This window comes from Dermacentor andersoni, chromosome 8 (genome assembly GCF_023375885.2).
Source record: "Dermacentor andersoni chromosome 8, qqDerAnde1_hic_scaffold, whole genome shotgun sequence".
Classification (NCBI taxonomy): domain Eukaryota; kingdom Metazoa; phylum Arthropoda; class Arachnida; order Ixodida; family Ixodidae; genus Dermacentor; species Dermacentor andersoni.
In genome coordinates, this window is record NC_092821.1 from 120,838,603 (window position 1) to 120,855,709 (window position 17,107).

General features: G+C 49.3%; 2 protein-coding genes across 2 annotated transcripts in view; one reads left to right on the forward strand and one right to left on the reverse strand.

Annotated features, from left to right (window-relative positions):
• The window catches only part of LOC126529426 (chitotriosidase-1-like), a 50,880-nt gene extending 45,199 nt beyond the window's left edge, over window positions 1–5,681 (forward strand). Inside the window, exons 3-6 of the mRNA XM_055069598.2 lie at window positions 158–314; window positions 2,727–2,975; window positions 3,942–4,241; window positions 5,171–5,681. Of these exons, the coding sequence (XP_054925573.1) occupies window positions 168–314; window positions 2,727–2,975; window positions 3,942–4,241; window positions 5,171–5,416 (942 nt within the window). The 5' untranslated portion in view covers window positions 158–167 and the 3' untranslated portion in view covers window positions 5,417–5,681. The remainder of the gene's footprint in view (window positions 1–157; window positions 315–2,726; window positions 2,976–3,941; window positions 4,242–5,170) is intronic.
• A 1,000-nt stretch (window positions 5,682–6,681) lies between these two features.
• LOC126529425 (lysosomal alpha-glucosidase-like) overlaps window positions 6,682–17,107 on the reverse strand; it is a 36,772-nt gene continuing 26,346 nt past the window's right edge. Inside the window, exons 11-17 of the mRNA XM_050177025.3 lie at window positions 16,755–16,903; window positions 16,099–16,183; window positions 15,283–15,485; window positions 13,688–13,782; window positions 11,794–11,843; window positions 9,928–10,071; window positions 6,682–7,002 (exon numbers count right to left, since the gene is read on the reverse strand). Of these exons, the coding sequence (XP_050032982.2) occupies window positions 6,808–7,002; window positions 9,928–10,071; window positions 11,794–11,843; window positions 13,688–13,782; window positions 15,283–15,485; window positions 16,099–16,183; window positions 16,755–16,903 (921 nt within the window). The 3' untranslated portion in view covers window positions 6,682–6,807. The remainder of the gene's footprint in view (window positions 7,003–9,927; window positions 10,072–11,793; window positions 11,844–13,687; window positions 13,783–15,282; window positions 15,486–16,098; window positions 16,184–16,754; window positions 16,904–17,107) is intronic.

A 17,107-nucleotide genomic window follows, 5' to 3' on the forward strand; every position in this document is an offset into this window, starting at 1 on the left:
ATGTACGATGGCCTTTCAGTCTTGCGTTGTCCCATTTGTTCTGGGGACTGGGGATCTCCAGAAAAAGGTGTACGAGCCAGAGACTACAGAGTTCAACTTGGCGCCACCTCGCTGAATCACGTTTCTTTTGCTTTCGCTCGTGCATCTTTGTTCGCAGGCAGTTCGGCATGCCCGAATTGGCTCGCGTGGCCCACCGTCGCGGATTCGGCACACAGCTCCTCTTCACGGTAGGCGGCGAGGAGACGGACAACGCCAACTGGTCGCGACTGGCCTCCGACGAAGTCCGGAGGGAGGCACTCGCCAAGGATCTCAAGGTTTGTTTTTCTTTTTCTATTGTTTAACCTAGGTAGGACATTAGGCAGTATAATAGCAAGAGCTAGGTGGCACAACCCACCGCTCTGTTCCAAAGGGGACGCTCATAACATCCATCCATCCATCCATCCATCCAGATAAACGTACATCCTTCCGGCAGGGCTCGGTTTTAATTTGGACACAAACGTCAACCGGTCAGCAGCCGAGACAAATAAAAATTAATTATGGGGTTTTACGTGGCAAAACCGTTTTCTGATTGTGAGGCACGCCGTAGCGGGGGACTCCGGAGATTCCGACCACCTGGGGTGGGGTTCTTTAACGTTGCATCTAGATCTAAGTACACGAGTGTTTTTGCATTGCGACCCCATCGAAATGCGGCCGCCATGGCCCGGATTCAATCCCGCGACCTCGTGCTTAGCAGCCCAACACCATAGCCACTAACCAACCACGGCGGGTGGCCGTCGAGATAAGCAGGGGATGTTTCGAGTGTTGGTGAAAAAAGAAAGAAGCAGGGAAGAGATTGATAGCACCGTATCCGTTACGGGCGTAGGTAGCGGTGCAAGGTAGATAGACCCGTTTTGAGGAAGAGAAAAGAAGATTAAGGAATATCTATACAAAAATGCTGGAACGCAAGGCCAGTACTAAAGGAACTTTTATAATGACTTGGAGGGAAAACCTATCCAGCCCTGCTGTTCGTCGAGCGCGCTGGATGTGATTATGCACGGGACGTGGGGACGACCAGGGAGGGAAAGAAGGGTTAAGAGGGAGAATTTCGTCTGGCAACCTCGGCGAGCCAACCACCTCTGACACGCCGCCCGTGCATTTTTTCTTCGAGGACCATATCAGCGGGAAGAAGCTCGCTGCCTCAAGAGGTAATATAAGGCTAGCTTATAAAATAATAATGAAGATGTTTAGGCACAATAAAAACGTAAAAAGAAAGACATATAATCGTCGCAATCATCACTTATTTTTTGCTAGTAATGTAGTGTTTTTAAAAGCCGCTGCCTTGCGAGTTTGTACAGCAAGCTGAAGGGGCGTGTTTGCGTTCATGGAGTCAACGATGTTCGTTCGTTCGTTCGTTCGTTCGTTCGTTCGTTCGTTCGTTCGTTCGTTCGTTCAATTTATTGATAAAGCACAAAATATGGCTAAACTATCTGGACCGTCAGTCAGATCGTTTAGGACATCTAGGAGCTCAACAGTGCAAATATATATGTATACAACTAATAAAATCTGATAAAAAACAATATAACAATTAAGGCGTGTCTTCGGGTGCATAATATATGAAAAAGGCCGCAAAATGCAAGCGCGACTGGTCGTGCGCCACTTTATTTTTGTATTTCACGCGCTTTGTTTAAGTCTTAGAATGAAACTTTTATGTAGGACTTATTGAGCAACATGAAGCTGAATAGGGAAATTTAGTAGGAAGGTCTAAAATGTTCTCATTGACACTTTTGCTCTGAATGTATTATTTGAGCAAGTGATTCACTGAATAAAAAAAACTAATTAATTAGGTTAAATAAAAATCTAGTCTGATTGCTCCTAGTGACGGCGTCTATTACCCTTATTCTGTCCAGCTTCGTGACACTTGCATTTCTTTTAAATTTTGGCGCAAGTTACATACGACATATGGTATATGAAACCTGACATTTTACGTGGTCAAAAATTTTGTTGTAGTTGGCCTTTAGACGGACACTAAAAACAAGAGTAACTTAATATGTGGTAGCAATTAAACCGTTTGTAATACCAAAAAACGGGGGTCCCTTATCGTGGGCTACCCGTTAGGGTAGAAAAGGCGCAAAACCGAAAGACGACTGGCAGCACTGCCTCGAAGTTCCCGCAGCAGCTCGCCCTGACGTGACATATTTTGACGCTGGTTGCTTGGGCCTAGTTAGCCTTTCTTTATCGGTGAAGATGGACTGAATTCTGTTCTAAGGCATCCAAAAGGTGATGCGCAAGTGTTAAGAATGTTTACTGAACCGCAACGCCTCACATACAAAAAAACAATGCTTTCGAATGTGTGACGTCACAATGACGTATACCGGCGCTGCGCATGGGCACAACAAACACACACACAGACACGAGAAAGAAACTACGGTAAAGTGATCGAGACGGAAGTTTCGACAGCATAATTTATTAGTCTACAGACTGATTTGTTGTTTCGCCGCAGTTGTCCCTTTAAAAAGCGGCGACTTAGCGGTCCGCAACAAACGCGGTGCTTCCGCATCGCCTTCGCAACCGCATGTGTGAACAGCAATCCGCATATAAAAGTCGCGCGTCTCGCAGGAGACGCTGTTGTCGCTGGGCTACGACGGCTGGATGGATGGACGTATGGATGGATGGATGTTATCCATCTATCCACGTGCAACCGCGTGTGTGAACAGCGATCCGCGTATAAAACGTCGCCCGTCTCGCAGGAGACGCTGGTGTCGCTGGGCTACGACGGCGTCAACCTGCACTGGGCGACACCTGGCGGGCGGTGCGGCCGCGCCAGCGACGCTCGCGCCCTCACCGACTTGGTGCGGCTCCTGAGGACGCGACTGCATCGGCCGCTGGCGCCGCGCGATTTCCTGCTCGCCGTGACGCTGCCGCCGCAGGAGCACTTCGTCGAGGTCGCGTCGCAGCTCGCGCCGCTTGCCAAGCTCGCCGACTTTCTCGTCGTCCAGGTACGAGGCTTTAACAACGGGCGTCGATTTCACGTTTTTTTTTTCCCGAGTCTCCGCCAAGCGGTACTACTTCGACGGCGAGTCTTTTATCGGGGGCGCCGAGACTCCATTCGTCGCCATTTTGGGGGCGTCCATATAGTTCGTAAGCGAGGAAAAAAATATGACCTAATATTTTTTCTTTTCTTTTGTAAGACGTCGACCCCCTAGTAGACGCTTGACAAGGGGACACAAGACTGCGCAGAATAGGCAGGCAAGGGTACCTCCATGGGCGCAGCGCCAGCAGACTTCCACTATCAAGAGACCACGAGAAGTGAATTACCCTTTCGGTGGGGATCCCTCCCCCGATTGTAGCGACTGATTGTACGTGAGGGGTTGCTTAAGGCCGTGCCGGCCCCCGTGTTAGGCAGAACCGCTCAAGACTAGGATAGAGTCAAAGCATGTGCGAATGAAGTGGATACATTATTTCTATTTTTCATCAGTACGATGCCCACCTTCGTCGCCGTCTCCTGATTCTGGCGAAGACGGCCCACCTCACCCGCTCCAAATCTTGTCAACGCGCACATAATACGTGGAGGCGTATAATACGTGGATAACATACGGGACTCTTGCTGCATACTACATACGGTGTGTGCGTGTGTGTGTGTGTGTGTGCGTGTGCGTGTGTGTGTGTGTGTGTGTGTGTGTGTGTGTGTGTGTGTGTGTGTGTGTCGTCTCCTCGCATCGTTGTACTGAGGAAAGTCAACGTATACGTTAGAGCTGCGTAATATTTTTAAAGCGTGTTGCTTCCTTGTGGGGGCTGCCATTTTCGCCAGATGTCACTGTCGCAGTATTATGTATACACGATGCGCGCGTTTCATTAATATATGTTCGTATCGCCAGAGGTTCCTTAGAGGATCCCTTAGAGCACATCGTGCACGTTGCTCGTAAACAGCGACCTTACTGTCGCACTCGCGGGTAATATCGCAGGCGCACTCGTTGTACGGTCCCTCGAGCCCGTGGCCCCGGTGCGCGAGTCCCTACGAGGCGGTCCAGGGCCCCAGCGTGCGATCCCTGCTGGACTCGCTCGCGGCGCGTCTATTCCACGGCCACTGGGGCAAGCTGTGCATCACGCACTCGCTGGCCGCCGTCACGTACCGCCTGGCCGACTACGGCTCGGCGGCCGTTGTCGGCAGAGTCGGTGAGCCTAGCGAAGGGGACGGCGCCAGTGTGGGACCCGGCGAGCCGCAGTCCGTCACCGGCACGCCCGGCAAGGCCGCCTACTTCGAGGTATGAAAGTGAGGCGCCGGTGCAAGTGTGTGGATGCTCCGGCGAACTGGTCGCGATCGATTTCGACGGGGTTCACTACGCACACTGAGTCTTAGAAGATAAGGGACTGGCAGAGAGTGTACGAAGGGCTATCTCGCCAGCAGTATTTAAGAAAAAATATTTTTTCACTATTTTTTTCTGAGCGAAACTATCGTGCGTGGGTGAGTGGATAGATGAATGCATGGATACTGTCAAATTGGCAAATTTTCGCCAAGTAATGCTTCGCATTTAAAACGAATAATGGGGAAATCATCATTACCGGCTAAACCCAATACGAAAAAAGAAAAAAAAATTCTTTTTTTTTATTTCAAAAGGTCACACGGGTATGTGTATTTCCTGTATTGAGACGCTGTCTGGCAGCAACGTACAGCAGTGGAACAGAAGTATGCGGAAGATATAGAGAAAAATTACTTCTACGGAAGTAAAAAGTTGACTGCGTTTCTTTCCATGAACGAATTTAGTTTTCATGCATGGGTGGCCATCATCTTGTTTTTGGACGGGCAGGCAACAGGCAGGGCAGGACAGGGCAGGGCGGCAAGGTCCAGCACAGGCCAGCCAATTTCCTAGGTATACTCTGTGGCGCAAGATACATTCTTGAAAAGGGACAGAAGAAAGGAAGACAATGAAGCGCCACTTCTTGTGCGCCATAAAGTATACCTAGGAAATGTAAGCACCAACTTGCCCAAGAAGAAGTCCTTTTGGCACAGCCAATTTTTTTCGTTTCGACGCGGTCCGTGACTGAAAGTTCTCACTTACAGCAGCGACGTTTACTGGCTATAGCCCCGATCCCCGTCAAACGCCACGTGGTCTCTCTCTCTCTCTTTCTCTCTCTCTCTCTTTCTCTCTCTCTCTCTTTCTCTCTCTCTCTTTCTCTCTCGACTCACGAGCAGGTGTGCGGCTGGACGAGGCAGCGGTCGCGGAGCCGCGAGTGCAGCATGCTTCGCAGCGGCTCCACGGTGGCCGCCCTCGAGGGACCCGAGGCGCTGCGACACAAGCTGGCGCGCATGTCGCTCGACGGCCACGGCCGGCTGTGCATGGCCGCGCTGGACACGCACCTGGACGACCCGCTGGGTGCCTGCGGCGGCGCCATGAGCCCGCTCCTGAAGCGCCTCTACGAGGACCCGCTCGAGGCATAGCCATCCCCCGCTGGGACTTAAGAGGCAGCGGCCTCACCGTCAAACCAGCTCTACATTCCATGCTCTACTGCGGCCTTACTAATGTCTCTCCGCTTTCTGCTTTCCTATTTTCATTCGCATTTCGATAGCTTTTGTTGAATAATTAGTGTTGCGTATTGCGTCTAAAACGTTCAATTTTGTTGTTGCAAATGGTGGCATTCCTTCATTATCTTTGCTGCGGGCTGACAAATAAGCGAATGCTTTTTAAATAAATATCGACACTCCAGACGCATTTCTCCCGTCGGCGTCGCCGTGATGTTCAGTATAAAGCCCAAGGGTTATAACATCATGGACTGCACAGAATGCTGTATGTGCGAGTGAAAGCGTGCGAGGGTGAGCCAACGATGGTGACTCAATATCGCGCGCTCTAGGGAAGAAAGCGGGGAGGAAAGCGCGCCATCTTCCGTCGCGCGCAAGGCACCGGGGAAAGGGGAGATGGGGTGTCTGCGTTCTACTCCGGCTTCGGCTGTGTATGGCGCGGCTCCGCGGGTTCTACCTTGAAACGGATCGGCGATGGCGACATAGTTCGCCGAACCGATGAACCGTCGGGATTGACCCAGTGATAAACACCGGGGCCGCACGTTTCACCTTCACTGGTTAGCCATCTGTACGGAGGGCTTGGGCGGTGATTTTTGTTCCATATATACAAAAAGCGACCCCAAGACAGCCACCTCCGTCTACCCTGAATCGGTGTCTCGTCTGTGTCACGGTGTTTGCCAGCAATGTGAGATATATAGCATTACATGCAAGCTTTCTTTCGTGTTGTTTTACTTTATTGGACTGATGACACGCATGGGCTTCAAACCAGCTTACGTACCAACCAGTGCAAAGACAAAGCGTAACTCGATGTCGCAGGTAAAAGACTGCTCTATGTGGGTACAATTTCATCTCTATATCGAAAAGCCAGACTTTGCCTTGCATAGAAGGCAAGTATACGCAACCAACTTCGTACTTTTTACTGTTTTTTTATTGAATGAATACATGGTACACAAGAGGCTTCCTCAAAGAGAACAGGAACTACTGCACACACTGACACCCTATTGCGAGTAAATTAAAGAGCGCGCCGTTGCCGCTATGCTGCCCCTCCCAAAAAGCCCAACATTCCTGCTAACGTAGAAAACATCGAAGTGAAAGCGATCGAGTCAAAGCAAAAGAGAAAAAAAAAGTAAACTGCAGTCATTGCTGTGGGAGAGCAGAGGGAACCACTGAAGACGTGACTGTTCTTCGAACAAAGTTTATTGTCGTGGACACGACCGTAATATGGCCGGAGAAGAACGCGTTCACTTCACGCATATGCACGCATTCGTGAACCCCGCTAAGGTTCTCCGGCAGTGCCGCGCCCCAGTCGTTGTTCAGAGACTCGGAGTAGAGGCACCAGAGACGGGTGTCGGGATCGGGTCACTCGAAATACTGTGTGCAGCCGGCGCTACGCGTGTGACTCTGCCGCCGTTGTCGGCCGCCGGATACAAGCCGACGGGCAGGTTTCGCCACTGGAGAACCAGCTTGCTTGTCTTGTCCAGGGGCAGACCCAGGTTCGTTATCACGGTCTGCGCGGAAGGCATTTTGGGAACGAAGTCCGACTCAACGTTATTACCTCACTACCCGTGGCTCATCTGGCAAAAAAAACTGTTTAAAGTGCGACGAAAAGACGAGCCAACGAGAAACGACCGGACTGAAAGGTTTATTGCATAGATTTCACATGTATACACCAAAAAGAAAAAGTGATCGCGCAAGTGAAGTATTACAGTGGTAACAAAACGAATGATAACCACAGGTTAATCTTGAAGAAAGCGGTGAAGTAGTATACTTCCATCATGTAACAAGACAAAGGTGGCCGATGCAAGCATCTCCTCTTTTTTTTCTAATATGGCAGGCCTCTGGTAATTCTCGCGTAAGATGGTTAATGTTCTTTCTTTTTTAAAGGATTAAGCACGACATAAAACCCGCACTCTCTTCAATAGGCGACCAGATGCAGCGTCCCAGATGATTTTGGTGACGTCTGGTGCTCGCTTAATGCGTACGATGATACAATGGCCAGACTGGCCCACGAACACCTTGCCACAGCTTAACGAAACCAGGTACACAATGCCTGACACACATTTCATCCCGTGCAACATGAACATTCCGTACAGGCGCTGCTCGTACAGATGACCACTATAATGGAAAGTTTAAAGGTAAGAAGAGACCCGCTCCATAGGGTGGCTTCGTCAGTCGTTATGGTGTATGGCTGCTGAACGCAAGGTCGCAGGTTCGATTGCCGACCACGGCTGCCGCATCATGATGGTGGCGAAACGATAAAACCCTACAGAGTCTCGGAGAGTCAAAATAAACCGGAGGCATCCGGTACATCGTCTCTCATAGCTCCTATTGGGGGCGAGGAGTTACGGAGTCGCCATCTGTCGGAAGCGCCTCCCTTGCATGGTATGAGGGATCACGCGGCGCGCTCCCCGTAGGTTTCGCTTACGGCGCTGAATAAAAACACCACGCGGCAGCCCTCCTGGGCAGGTACTTTCAAAACGAGGGAAGTTTTTGACTGTCAATATAATAATCTTGGGCAAACTTTAAGCACAGAATCGTTTACAGACGCTATCTCTTTACTGAATACGTACAGCGAACGCCACTGCGCGCGGTAGCCGCGATGGAGTCTCCCGAACCGTCTTCTTGCGTGAAAGGTAGGCAAACGCTGAGAGTAAGCTATGTGAAATATGTTCTTATCGTGGGCTGTCTGTATAATCGAACGGAGCATAACAGAATGAAGCCTCAATGCAGCGATCGCACGGGTTCGCAGCGACCGACTGCGCGTCTACATGCATGTCCGCACACAATGTTTTACTTTCGCTGTGAGCGCGTTTTCGCACCGTGCCGTGAGCTTTAGGCCGCAGCATATGAGCATTTGATCGCACACTAGCAACCATTGTTGCGTGGACGCTGTCAGAAGTGTTCCAAAAATAATTTCGTTATAGAGACTTCGACGCCTTCGGCGACTGTGATGTGCCATCGCTACGATTCAATCTTTTTTTTTGTCTTCTAAATTCTTGGACATTTCAATATTATTTCTGAAGTTGCGTCGCACTGTATGTTTATCGGTCTTCTCAGCGTGGGGTTTCCTTCTGCTTCTCTTTCGTAATCCAGTGCATAAATTCATAACACAAACATGACCATATGCCATGCCTCTTTTTTAATGCGCTTCTTACCGCTCCCTTTCCATTCCAGTGAACTTGCCAGAATCTAGTATCAACAAGTTCATAGACCTAATAAAGCGTCATGACATTAGCCGGGTAGTGGGCGTCTCAGTGCGCGTTTTCTGCTACTCACCGAACATCGCGCAGTCCCGACTCTGTAGCAGAAAGCTTCCTCGCGTTTGTGCTTGCTGTATACCCGACTTGTAGCCGATGGCTGTCTGCCGGTTCTAAGTTTCGCGAGCCAATCTTCACGCAGCTTTTTGCCCGGCGGCTACGTGTGAATAAGGCTGACCCTGCGCTCCGTTGCATACGTCCGGCACTGCGGCACCGAGCAGTAGCCTACCATGCTGCACGCTTCCAGAGGCAGCCACTACCTATTATAGTGCTTTTACATGTTGTCAACCAGACACCCAAGGCGGTAAAGCCTCACCACTTAATCAGAACCGCGGCGCAGGTGGGACTTTAAATTTTCGTTTTCAACTCGCTTCGGCGCTTCCGAAGCAGCCGACGCGACCACTGTGTCCACGTGATCCCTCATGCCACGTCACGCCGACGGTGGCGCCAGTTTTTCCAGTGGTGGAGCTCGCCCCCAATAGCTGTGTCGCTTCGGGACGCTAAACTTAATTTCATTTCTTTTTATATTTCACAAAGGCGAGAAGAGAGATGACTCTAGTGACATAACAACACACCCTGGCGAGCAGATGACTCACGGGCGTCACGTCAGATATTCGAATGTACAGACGGGTCCGCTGTTGTGGGGAACACTCGAGCGCAGATGGTGTCCGAATTTTCCTCTCTCGCAAGAGTAAAAAATAGCCTAGATTTGCAGCATGTAACGTGGGGTTAGTAGCTCTGACTCTTTTCGACACACCTGTGCAGTGCACATCGCATTGTTTCTGCAGCCACTTGCAGATAACAGGGCGCCAGCAAAGTGAGAGGCGCCCGTTTGAGTGTTCCCTTTAACTGTGGATCGCAGTGTATACCTGCAGAAAAAATAACGCGCCGTTGAAACGGGGCGTTGCTTATTGAGCCCAAAGAATTTTGTATCGGGACCCCTTTAAGGCGTCAGCCATCACGCAGCAAGAATTTTCGACTGCCGACAGAATCGGCTTTCAAGTCGGCCGTTAAAGTTGTTCTTGTGCAGGGTACGATTTTTCGATACTTAGACGAGGGAGACGTTTTCGGGTACAAATTTTGTTGACGTGCGGCTCCGTTTATCTCTAACAACTTGGCATTGTTAAACACTGTACCTAGAAAGGGCACCTCGCATTTGTTTCGGGTCGCGCATACCTGGTTCTGGTGGGTAATGAGGGTGACCGGTAAACCATCCAGGTTTGCCATTTCAGGAGGCTGCGAGGGCAGACCGACGAACCTGATCTCTCGCACCAGGCCGCACGGGAATCCAACATGGCGGGGAATGACCAACAGCGTGTCCTGTGAGAAACAATGAAAAAAAAAGCTTCGGTTAAGTTATGTTAGGGCACTTGGCGAATACTCGAACGTGAGTCGAATTCTACGTTCAAAATATCAACGAAATAACTTTTTTTCTTGTCATTCGAAGCATTCTTTACGAGAGTCCGATATTCAGTTTATTTCAATATTCGAATATATCGATATGTATGCTAGTTTTTTTCTTTTACATTGTCAGAGCGAGTTCGTCCTACCATGGAAAAGAACTCATGTACGCAACCTGCAGTGCCCTCTTCAATAACCCGTAACTGAATCAGCAGTTATGCTTAGTGTTTTCATCACTTACACCCGCTAGAGTTTCAGGTTCCTGCACAGGCACCGGTATTAACGCAACAGCGTCAAGGAGCCCGCGTCGCAGAAAACCTGCCGTCAACGTCCCTCATCGGCGTAGGACATCGCTTTGGCAAAAATAATTTCGAACCAAATTCCGGACCACGCACACCCAACCACTTCTCTACCACCAACGTAGCTCAGACCTTGTTTTTCATTCTTTGCAAAGTTATTCCTCTGAATTTTGAGAATGGCAGCCCGCAACCAAATGTAATGGAAAAAAACACCGACAGCACATGTCCTTTATCTTAGCTCGTCTCAGACTAAAATATTAAAAGTGCGAAACAATAACAGGAGATCGACCCAGGCAAGAGTCCGCGTTTCTACCAGAAAGCTCGCCTTCATGCATAGCGTTCGCAGCCAGCGTTCCCCGGGAAACGTTGCGGTTGCATAAGCTGCATTTGCTGGGAAGAATGAAAAGGAGTAAGGGTTCTTTGAACGCTATCGCGTTCCACTCTTAAAGGCGAAGCTTAAGCATCCTCCAAATTTTTAACAAAATATCGGAGCACGAAAGACGTGTACAACAGCAGCAGCGACCATGGTGACATCCTGGGGCGGGTAGTTGAACCACAAATCACACAGGAACTTCATTCTGTTACCTGCCGTTCTATTTGAAGGAAAAGGAAAGGGGCACCACGCATAGATTCGGGACTATGTTGCCATCGACACACGCAAGCAGCTCAGTTACAGATATAATTGCAATAACCGTTTTAAGTGCTCCAGTTGCACTCAACGTCGCGAGATGGCGCGACCGGCGCTGCTGTTGACGTCGAACTGGTATTGCACTTTACTGAAGTACTAAAGCGCCAAACAGACGACACACGAAAAGACACGGACCAGGATAAGCGCTCGTCCGTGTCTCTTCTTGTGTCGTCTGTTTGGCGCTTTAGTACTTCAGTAACATGCACCAACCAGCCCAACAAACAGTTCTGCTAGTATTGCACTGTTCCACAGAAGGTAATACATATACGGACCAGCTAAAACCCTATCCACTAACTACTGAAGGTGGTTTGACTTAGCGGTTGAACTGGCCAATTGTAAATTAACATTGAGAGAGAGAGAGAGAGGTGAATTTATTCAGGAAACGCGAAGTGGTTGGCCTGAGGTAATATCCTCTAGCCTGAGCATATCACCTCGGGGTATGAGGATGTTAAGGTGTATGGAGTGATGATGATGATGTATTAGTGTAGACTGCGATTATGCGAGTATATACGTTCGAGGCCATAAGGCCCGTTCAGTATTAAATCTCGGCATGTGTTAACCAAAATTACAAGATGTTCGATCATCTGGAATGCTGATAAATAAGAACAGTCATCTGAAGTGCTTATAGATAAGAACAGTCATAAAGCTCCTGACCTTGTGAAAGACGATGTCAGCCAGTCCGTAAACTCCGGTCTCGTAGGAGCCTGCACCAAATTTCCGAGAGTCAACTACAGCTCGGACAGACTTCAGCATAACAAGAGGCTTCAGGAATGCCAACGTTCTGAAGTTACTGTTATGAGGCGGCATATATTTTTAAAAGTGAGCATAAACTTGAGTTGTACAGAATAGACAAACAAAAGCTTTTCGTCGATAATAAAGTCGAATTTTAATTGACAGTTTGAAACTCATACAGGTTCGTCGTTCACAACGCAGCTACTTACAGTTCACAGTGCATGGTGAACCAGGAACCCGCAGAAGTTCCGAAACGTCAATAACCTCTGACTTGGTGAGTTCATCGACGTCTTTTCTGTTTCTTTCGTGTGACCTGACCAGAAAAGGTTTTGTGAAGCTCTGGACAATGTGAATTATATATTTATTGATGTTGGCTCCAACGAGAGACGCGGGGAACCATGGCCCTGAAAAATCAACAAATTATGTAATTAGAGTATGCTGAAATTTACGAACGAGTTACAGGGGGACAAAAAAAGCGTTCCAACCGAATTAACTAAGATACTGACATTTACGTAGTGGCAAGTTCCAAACGCCTCTTCGTTTACTTTCATAAAAGCTTTGCTGTGGCCTCAACGAATGTCGAAAATGTAAGCGTTAAGAACAACTTCCCGTAACCTCTTGCGAAACGATGCCGTCACTTTAGACATTTTCTGTACACATTTCTCAATTTGCACTGAGGCCTGCAGCCTTCCTCACAGATCTTGCAGTCTGCTCACAGTGACACAGCAGCATTCGCAGATATATGACCCTATCACAAGTCAAGACCAATAAGAAAGTTAGAAATATTTTTTTTTTAATTTAGCATAGTGTAACCGTTCTACCGTTACTGATACTGCCTGCCGACGACAGGGCACCCACGGTCATGTGGAAGCGGTAACGGCAGAACGGTAACGTATATTCTACAATCCGTCATTGCCGTTCCTTGTGCATGTAAGCCCTCGTACTGAAAAGTCGATTCGTTTGGCGAAGCATGCAAGTAGTAAGTGATCCGACTATGCATGACACCGATGTCCTGTAGATTGAAGGTCAATAACCAGCTGAAAACACAATGTAGCACAGAGGAACAGACGACGACAGAACAAACTTGGTTCCGTCGTCTTCCACTCCTGGGCACGTCGAGTCTTCAGCTGGTCATTGACCTCCAATCATGCACCAACTGGCTCAGCTTTCGACTTCGTTGATGTCTTTTAGTCGGGGATTTCCTTATCGGTTGGAAATGTTCAGAACTTTCCAGCCATGAATTCTTTATCCCATTAACATTTAAAGTTCACCACCCTGCAATTCCACAATTCCATCGCTGCTCCTGCGTAACGTGAGCTAGTCCTTTGTTGGAATAGTAGAAGTAGACATTGATGTTCTCGTGGTACATTCCTGCGTGCTTTACTGTAGGCATAAGCAGACTATATGTGCGTATGTATTTTTCGGCGCATGGCCGACGTGCACTAATTACATCAGCGTCCCTTCGGTGTGGCATTTGAAGGTAATCACACAGGCCTCCCACCTGTCCCGCATACGGGACACAGTCCTTCATCAAGATATTTCGGTTGGCTTTTGCGGCTGCGTTCCTGGACATTGAAGCTGTACCAATGTCATTTATCACTTATCATTATTTTACTTATTTGTACTTATCATTTTACGTTATTGTACATTGTCAGGCCCCGCGTGTACGTATGGCTGTGTTGCCCGGCGTTTAAGTACTGATACCGAGGTAAGCAGTTTGACTTCACAGATAATCCTCTAGAAGACGCTCTTTGAGGTTCTACTCTCTATAGGGTTTATGCAAATGTACAGCAGCAAGAAGTACATAGTTCCTCACCGGCAGAGACGCCGTCGTCGCAGTAGAGACTTCCCTCGGCCCGATATTGCTCGTCCAAGGCGACGCGCAGCGAATACTCCGTGCTCCGACCGTCGCTGCGAATTAAGGTGACCCAAGAAGCGTCGCGAACGTGAGTGGTCGAAACGAGATTAGGGATAGCACGGCCTCCGAGATTGTAAGAACGAAATCTGCGATCTCTGAGGCCCCCGGTATAGGAGGTGCGAAACGGCTGTCGCCGGGTCGGAGTGAAAACGTGCAGTTCAAACTGCACCTCACGTCTGCTCCGCGATACCAGTGGTACGAAGCGAACATGTGAAGCGAAAATGACTGCTCGGACGCCACGTGGCATGTTCTCTAGACAGGTATTTGAACGTCAACGAAGAGCACATTTCCGGCCTATTCGTAAATAAAGGGGGCGGGCGGGGGGTAGCGGCACTTGTGACAGTGCGAGAAGTAGAATACAAGCAAGTTGTTTGTTTGTCGTCTGCCTTTCTCCTGTTGACTGCATTTCTTATTTCATTACTTTTGAACTGATTACACTGACTGCCACTCGAAGCGCTCTTCTAAAGGCAATGTCTGCCCCAGCGAAGCACCCTGAGGTAGGTTTATATAATTCCACCACCATTGCTTTCAGCTTAGCCTTTGTAGTGATCTTTTCTGTGGGTAATCTATCCAGGCTGCGCCCTGGTCGAGTCGCCATGGTTTACCCAATTTAAACAGTCCATGGACAACACATAGATTCCGAGTGATGTATGTCTTGATATATGTATGTAGACAAACAAAGTTTATCTTTGGGTGGCCAAACACTGGCCACGCACTGACCACACAGAAGGCGGCGCCGGACCAAGCAGGAGTTTTGTCCTTCGGGAGACAGACGCCATCATCGTTGGTTTCGCTGTGAAAACCGACGTCGTCTTAGCGCGAAAGCCCCTACTACTCTAGGTACAAACCCAGAAAACGCCTGGTTCCGTAAATCTGACCTTCAAGCTCAACCAAGGTCAAACTGGGACGTAGCCTGCCCCTACCAATGGCTGCTGCATAGGCCGCGAGGGCACCTATACCTTCAAAGCGGTCTACGACGTGTACTAAGTGTGCCGAGTGCTGGTAGCTTCGTATGCGCTGTACTTTCGACGCTTAGTTCGCGTTGAAGCGAGACGCAGCATGAAGATCCATTCGCTCGCTACTGCTGACAGCGCCGAGCAGCGTCTGTGTCCTTTCCCAAAGTAAGCAAAACCGTGCTATCGCTCGACAAACGTGGTTTAACTGCATTCGACTACGGAAAATTTTTTCGCCCGGCATCAACGGAAACGACTCACAAACCCGATTTATTCTTATGCTAAACTTTCAGGCATTGCATTCGAATGCGGTATTAAACGAATTTAACCATGCGGCATAACTTCCGTATGAATATCTGAGTGCGGAGCAAGCCAGTGGTTTACCCGAACCACCGCCCACAGCGGACTCGCTTCTCAAGGAAACATATAGCCAGGAATACCTGCAAATGTGTACTGACCGATCTCCGAGGCCATAACCGCTACACGGCCTCCGAGATCTTCGAATGCCGTACACGCAGAATCGCTACACACGGGTCTCACCGCATGGCGGCAGGTGGTGTGGCAGACACGGGAAGAACGTGTCCTCCTCGAAGCAGCAGCAACACACGGCGATTCCCGCGTCGCAGTAGCGTCTGGCTGCCTCCGCCACGCTCCGAGATCAGCGGCAACGACGCTGCGCCGGCGCCGCTTTCGAAGTTGTACCAAACGCCCTCGGGAATGTGGGCGCGCCGAACGTGCTCGTTCTGCGGCAGCGTGGGAGTAGGCGTGGCCCCACGATCAGGTGTACCGAATGTCGCGCAGATATGGTTGTCTGGTATATGTGACAATTCCGGTTCAATCACTCGCTCGTTTGCACTCCAATTTCGGGCAGAGATAGCGCGACAAAAATTAAACTTCAATGGCACGATGACGGCACGATGACGCCTTCCATGTCGCGGACCCATAATCGTATGCTATTGCAGAGAGGGCGTGGCACCACGGTCAGATATACGGAATGTCGCGCAAATGTGGTCGTCTGGTATATATGACAATTCCGGTTCAATCACACATTCGTTCGCGCTCCAATTTTGCGCAGAGATGGCGCAACAAAGTTTAAGCTTCAGTGGCACAATGACGGCACGATGACACCTCCCATGTCGCCGACCCATAAACGAATGCTATTGCTGGAAACCAAAGCAATTTTGCTATCTGCCGTATTCTTTGATCAAAGTAGCACGATTGATGACAAACAATGGCGACACCGACAACGTGACGCTACAAATGCACCAGGTAATGCCGCTAACGTCGCTCGCCTTAAGTATTTGTCCACCGCCACGCAGTTGCGGGCGAGGATGTCACTTTGCTCCAACCACTCACCGGTACGAGGAAAGGAATTATCATCAGGGCGGACCCCCAGAGGAACTGGTCGCTAATGTTCCGTGTCGCGGTGTCGTTCGGAAATCTAGAAGAAAGCGGGTGCAGAGCACATGCGACACCTTGTTAGCGTGCTTTGCGAAACTATGGCGGAGCGTGCTGCAGAATATGAACAAGCTAAAGCGTTCGGAGTATGGCAGCAATTCTTTATTAGTTTGCCGCAGCAGCGAGAGCCTTAGCTGGCGAAGCGTACATTGTACCGTTGCCATTTAAATTCGAACTGTAGCGCTAATTTTTACTGCTGTCTATGTAGTTTTGACATCTTTCTACTCCTCTCTACCCGTCCATATGCATTCCTCTGTCTACCCATATCTATGCATCCATCCATCCATCCATCCATCCATCCACGAGAAGACGGCATTCATAGCATCCAGTTCTGCAGACCTACAAATGATCCTACGCTGCTTGAAATCGAGACTTGAGCTTAAAGAAGAGAACACAGCAAAACAGTTACTAGTCACACCCTCACGACGCGAGTATTTACGGCTACACAAAAAGGAATGCGTTCGCCCCATGAACAGTGAGGTATAAATACGCGAGGAGCAGTGACGGTGACAACTACCAAAACAACAACACACAGACGAACGACATGTACTCACTCGACAAACAGCGGTCGCACGACGGTGTCACCGGCGACGTGACTTCGGTGAAAGAGGTAGTACAGGTACGGGCGCAGCGACAGGCGGATGTCCAGCATGTCCGACGTCTCGGACAGGAAAGCGTTCGAGAATGGTGACGGATGCAGCAGCTGTAAAGCGAAAACCTTTCTTTCTGCTTACACGCGCAGCACCGAAAGCGGATCTCGCAAGCGGTGCAAATTCCGATCGCCTGTCGAAATATGCAAAATACGGGGAACCACCTCTCGTGAAGAACCTCTACGAACCAATTTTGATTGCATCTGTTATAGACTTTTTAAAGCAATAACAAATTGACGGCGAAGCATTGGCAACAA